Source organism: Hetaerina americana, unplaced genomic scaffold (genome assembly GCF_022747635.1).
Source record: "Hetaerina americana unplaced genomic scaffold, ioHetAmer1.1.p SCAF_33, whole genome shotgun sequence".
Taxonomy (NCBI): Eukaryota; Metazoa; Arthropoda; class Insecta; order Odonata; family Calopterygidae; genus Hetaerina; species Hetaerina americana.
This window is the reverse complement of record NW_027286908.1, coordinates 2,426,607-2,432,327: the sequence shown is the minus strand read 5'-3', so window position 1 is coordinate 2,432,327 and position 5,721 is coordinate 2,426,607. Positions and strand designations below refer to the sequence as shown.

Below are 5,721 nucleotides of genomic sequence, written 5' to 3'. Positions count from 1 at the left end.
ATAGTGGGTGGGAGGGGTCAGGTTCGTGTGACCTCGAAATACATCGTCGACCGTCCTGGCCAGAAACCAATGAGAAGTAGCCATCGCAGAATAACAAAAGGAGAAGTTGCTTCCGAATAAAAAACCAAGTAACTCAACCGGTCTTACAAACTGACAGAGAAAAGCCAATTGACGTAATGCCGTCGATACCAGTTGTATCGGCCGATCTAGCCACTGCATGCGGCAAATAGATGCTTGAATCTTCAATTTGTGGGTTCCTTCAATAATAAAATTGGGCTATGTAATGAATAAACGTAATTACAAAGATTTTTATTTATTATATTTACGCTGAAAACATAAAAAAAATATACAGTTAAAGGTTTTTGTACCGGGAAATAGAAAAAGAACACTTGCGAAGCTTCTACAGAACTTAAGTGGCAATTTCAAATCATGTCCCACAGCATGGGATACAAACTACATTCATACTTTTAACCATATTTTAACATACAATACATAGGGAATTTAAAATGAGGAATGCTTACAGCATCTATTCTACAAATGTAGAATAGGAAACCCTGGTTCAACGCCTTTCATTGTGAATCACAGCTTAATAAAATGTTTGATTACGAGTTAACTCATTTTGTTCAATAAAACATTAGAAAGATAAAACACCTGCCTTCTAACACAACCAAAATGAAATACAGCATTCATAATGAATTACTTGAACTAATAAACCACATAAAATTGCATATAAAAATCTTACAATTTTTGTCAAATAAATAGTAAACAAGAATAGAATCTGACACACATGTTGTATTGAAAATTGATTTCTGGACTTCCACATCAGTTGTCAGCTGAGAACAGCGCAAATAAACAAGACAGGATTGATCCCAATCCAGAAATAGCAACACCACTATCTTTTACAGATAGGTTTTCCAATCTCCCCAAAACCATTTGCTGAATTATACATAAGACAAAATTGTGCACTTGATGGAAAGAAATTCTGCCTATATCCAGAAACATGTGATTGAAATACATCACATTCATTTCTTTCGCCATTCAAAGTGAGACAACTGTGCCTTATGTAAGGCACTTGTGCAATGATAATAGCATTGATAATAAAGGCTTAATAATTTGAATTTTATAATTTCCAATACCTTAAAAAAATAATGGCAGTGATGCAAATAAAATTTACTACCAAAAATCAATACCTAATTTTTTTGATGCCAACGTTATTTCTTTAAGAAGATTTAGACATCATACAAAATATACAAGCACAGTCACAAAGAAGTATACTAATTAGTTATCCTACATGGTGCATTTTTTGCATTTTCTTTTTCTTACAAAGATGATGTCTCCAATATAGTAAAAGTTAAATTCAGAGTCATTGCTCAAGGATGCAATCAGCACAAGTAATCAGTTATAAACTGTTTCTTGCCATGCTTAACCAAATTTTTAATTTCACCACTGGATAAAAATAATGTATGGAGCTTAAAATTTCAGTGTCAGTCAATTTCTCTACGGCTAATGGCACTACAAGTTGTCCTTATATTTACCAAAAAACATTTTTACCAATATGCATAGCCATTACTGAACGATCAATCACCACCATAAGCAACTCTTGCACTTTTTTTTAAATAATCTATATATTATATCTGTATATATATAAAAAGATGACAACAAGCAACATGTACTTGGGGACTCTTTCTTGTGCACTTACACTTTTATACAGAATGATGAAACTTCATTCAAAATTTAATGTACACAGAAAAAGCTTCACAAGCATGCAACGCTTTCACTCACAAACAATCACACTTGCAAAAAAAATGAGAACAGGATGCAGAGGGTGCAGAAAAGTTGGTTAAAGGAACAGCACAACTTGAGCATAACAATGGGGAAAGACGGATTACATGTAGAAAACTGTAGATAGTATTTTAGCTACGCACTTATAATCGAGGAGATTCACTTAAATTTGGCATATAGATGTAGGTTATATGAATAGGCGCAGGTAGGCACATAAAACAGCCCACAGCTTTCTGATGAGGCTTTCAAAAACAGTAATAACCTTACTGTACAATAACAAAACTTCAACATGGGTACGAATAAAAGATGAAACAATGGCTCTGGCGCAGTGTAAAGTTATGATGATTAAAAAGAGATTTCTCCAAATGACAAAAATGCAAGCAGAGAAGGAATGCATTAAGAAGAGGGTGGGGCAGAAATATTTATGTGATGTACAGTGGGGAACATAAGTTACTACCCACCAAAGATGATTCACACGTACTTATATTACATATATTGACTAAGATTCTTTTAATACACTACATGGTCCTGGCACATCTACACATATACCGTTTCCTAAATTCTAACAATGTTAAAGAAGAGCAAAAAACCTTCATCACTGAAAAGGTAGCAACCATTTAATTTGTCTAAATAAAAAAATGAGATAGGTTTTATGAGCCAGTTAGTGTGCTTTTGAAGCTAAATAATGTTAATGCAAATACATGACAATGAAGTTGACAGCTTAGGAAAGCCAAGCTAAATCAGGGTGGCTACAGGATTTTCTTCTTCCCTAAATCATTCTCCAAGTTTTCAAGCCCTCTCCCATACATGGCGGCCCTATGTTTTACGCAGGTAATTTTCGACAAGGAAAATAATAGGTAGTTTTGACATTAACGTGTGAGGATAAATTACTCACTCAGCAGTTAAATTTAAAATTTTTGTCACAACTACAAGAGAGCAACAATGATAAACAATTACACTGTAAAGATGATCATCTCAATAAATTGCATTAACTATTTTATATACTTCTGATTGTGAGGAAAAATGATTGTAAAAATCCAAGGAAGTACATTTAAATTACATGGAACAGATCAGGACAAAATATTTTTGAACATGTCACAAACAATAATACTGAATGCCATTTAATGAATTTGACCGATGTCTCACTTCTATTTGGTTTCCCATCAATGTCATTCAAGGGAATTTACTGTCTTAGGGATGACCTTTTCAGAAGCAGATGAAGTAGAAGCAGATACATTAATATGTAGGAATGTACAAGAAAAAAAAATACCCGATAACAGAAAATGCAAGTACTACTGAATTATTTGTCATAGTACAACAGTTGAGCTGCTTTTGCCAGCCAAGCACAAATTAATGGCACCTTAAGTGCACTTTTCTACCATTGTTCATTTAAAAAACTACTTATTAAAGCCAAATCCCTTACTTTTCTCTGCCCCAAGAAACCTTTCCGGTTTCCCCTTGACTGTAGCCACCCTGTAAATTCCTTAGTGCATAACACATTCAAAACAAGTCTCTAGAATTCATCTAAGTAGGCAGTGTTCATTTGAGGATGAAGGAAGAGTCACTTGGGTAACATGATTATCAGCACTCAAAAAGCAGAAAAAAAAGATACAGTGAAGTCCTTGCTTTATACTGTTCCACTTTATATCACTTCAGAAGGTTGCCTCTATTCCTTAATATTACGTTTGTAAATTAGGAACACCCATCCAACCAAGTTTCCATCTAGTTTCTTTCATGAGGAATAATTTTGTCAAAATAAGTAACCCACCCATGGATATCAGGGTGATAACACATATTATGATACTAAATATAATAAGATTCAGTTTCCATTTTGAATGTAAAATTATGATCTCGCAATAATTGGTTTTGGTCGCACTGATTTAGTAGATGTGTAAAAGTATTTATACTCCCTGGGTAAACGATTTTAGCATAAATCAAGGACTTGCTGTAAGTATCAAATTTCCCTCGTGTGATTTGAATGAATCAAACAAATTAAGGGAAAGGTTTACCCACAATAAATCATCCACAAATGCAGAACTTGACATTAAAAATACAGACAAAAAACCTCAATGAAAATACCAGAGATTTAACACATCCTTTTCCTTAAAATAAACATCTTAGGCCGCATTCACGGCATTGAAAACTGCCTCATCCCAGATAAAAAAAAACATAACACTCAGCTAAAAAATAAAGAGAATATTTTGAAATGTTCAACAACATTTAAAACATGGACCTCAAGGAAAATAAAAGCTTGCAGAGTAAAAAAAAAATCAAAAAGCTCACGAGAGATTCACTTAGCAACAATAAGAGCTCTTATCAACATGGTGATTGCACAACTTTTTATGCACAACAGTCAAAAAACTAAAACATTTAAAAATTAAAAAGTTGGCTATAACTACTTCCACATCAAAAGAGAAGATTTGTTAACACTACTGAGATTCTGTAATGGAATAAAAAAATATGTTAGGACAGCTTCCGACATTTGCACATTTTTTTTTGAGAAGTGTCTCCTTATCCTAAGACCCCACCCTCACTCCAAAAGCTATTGTATTATCATTTGACCCAAATCTGACACTCCATCACCAACTATGGACAGGCAGTAAATTTAAGTGGTGAGTATTTATCTGCTTAGAAAACAGCAAGTGCTGCGGATGAGAGGACCAGCAAAATATTTTCCTTTTCATTATTTGTCTTAATCATTTGGTTTTTTTATTTGCCATTCCTTTAAACATAGGTGGCCATTGCTGAAGGAGATTGCTCTTCTGGTCTCCTCTTGTTGCCTCCCGCTCCATACTGTCCTATGAAAGACCCATCTTCAGTAAAACGACCTGTAAAATCAGACAAAAGGAGAAGGGTTTAGAAATCCCACTCGGCGACAAGCACCACCTTAAAACCAAAATAATTATAATGGAGGAGGCACACACTTCATAGCTGAAGAAAGGACTTCAACAATAAAATTTGAAAGCATAGATGCTGAAGGAAGAGGCTCCTTGAATTAAAATCTCAAATTTAACCCACTTGGTTCTGATCACTACCATGACTCCAACCTCTTATAAGTACGACAGCTAAGTTGGGAAACATTATTGCAGTTCCTACACACAACAGCAATGGCATACTTTAGTTAATTCACAGTACTTCAGTCAGAGCATGCAAATGGAATAATTAAAATTAAAAAAACCACTTGAAGGACCTATCGTACATTTGGCATGCATAAATGTGCCAAGATTTGTAATGGAAGGACAGTATTGAATTGGCATTATGATCAGGTGGTACATGGCAAAGAAATTCATTATTAATTTTCCTTTCATCCATTTTATTTTGTACATTGTTCTCCACATGCACACACCATGAAGACCTCCAATTTACACCTATCCTTTCACCTCAATGAGCAAGTTGCTGAGCCACACAAAACAATGCTTCATTTTTCGTTTTCACTAGACCTATCTTTACATCTTTCTTTAAGATACACACAAATGTGTGACTTATGTTATTGATTGCCTATCATCAACTCTCAACTCTTCATAAGAACTTATTTACCCAATGGATTCCTTCTTTTGAATACTGATCCAAGTATTTTTTGTAAATTCTAACCTGAAAAATCGGGGTGCATCTTTTGGGCCGGGAAATACATTAGATAGCATAGTTAGATAAAATTATTGCAATGTAACTGGAAAAAGCATACAAAACCACTCTCAATACTCAAGTATGCACTATCTCCTCGAAGCATCATCACTCAACACCCTTGTCATCAATTCACTCTTCTTGGTGAAAACTTCTTTGCCTAACACAATTTTTCTTCTTCTAACTCTTAATACTTTGACTTATTTGCTCCACAAAACTTCCAATATTGGCATATATTGGCATAACTGCTCCATACACACTAGTTTTATCCATCCTATTTCAATGTTTAACTTAGCCTTCCTCTTTCTTGAAAAACTC

The 5,721-nt window shown here is 34.3% G+C and overlaps 1 protein-coding gene across 2 annotated transcripts in view; it reads right to left on the bottom strand.

The window, feature by feature from the left end:
* Nucleotides 1–2,149: 2,149 nt before the first annotated feature.
* The window catches only part of Nrg (Neuroglian), a 54,332-nt gene continuing 50,760 nt past the window's right edge, over nt 2,150–5,721 (bottom strand). The window contains exon 23 of one of the 2 annotated variants that reach the window (XM_071589120.1): nt 2,150–4,610. In XM_071589120.1, the coding sequence (XP_071445221.1) occupies nt 4,507–4,610 (104 nt within the window). In that variant the 3' untranslated portion in view covers nt 2,150–4,506. The remainder of the gene's footprint in view (nt 4,611–5,721) is intronic. The other variant, XM_071589121.1, reaches the window with a different exon arrangement.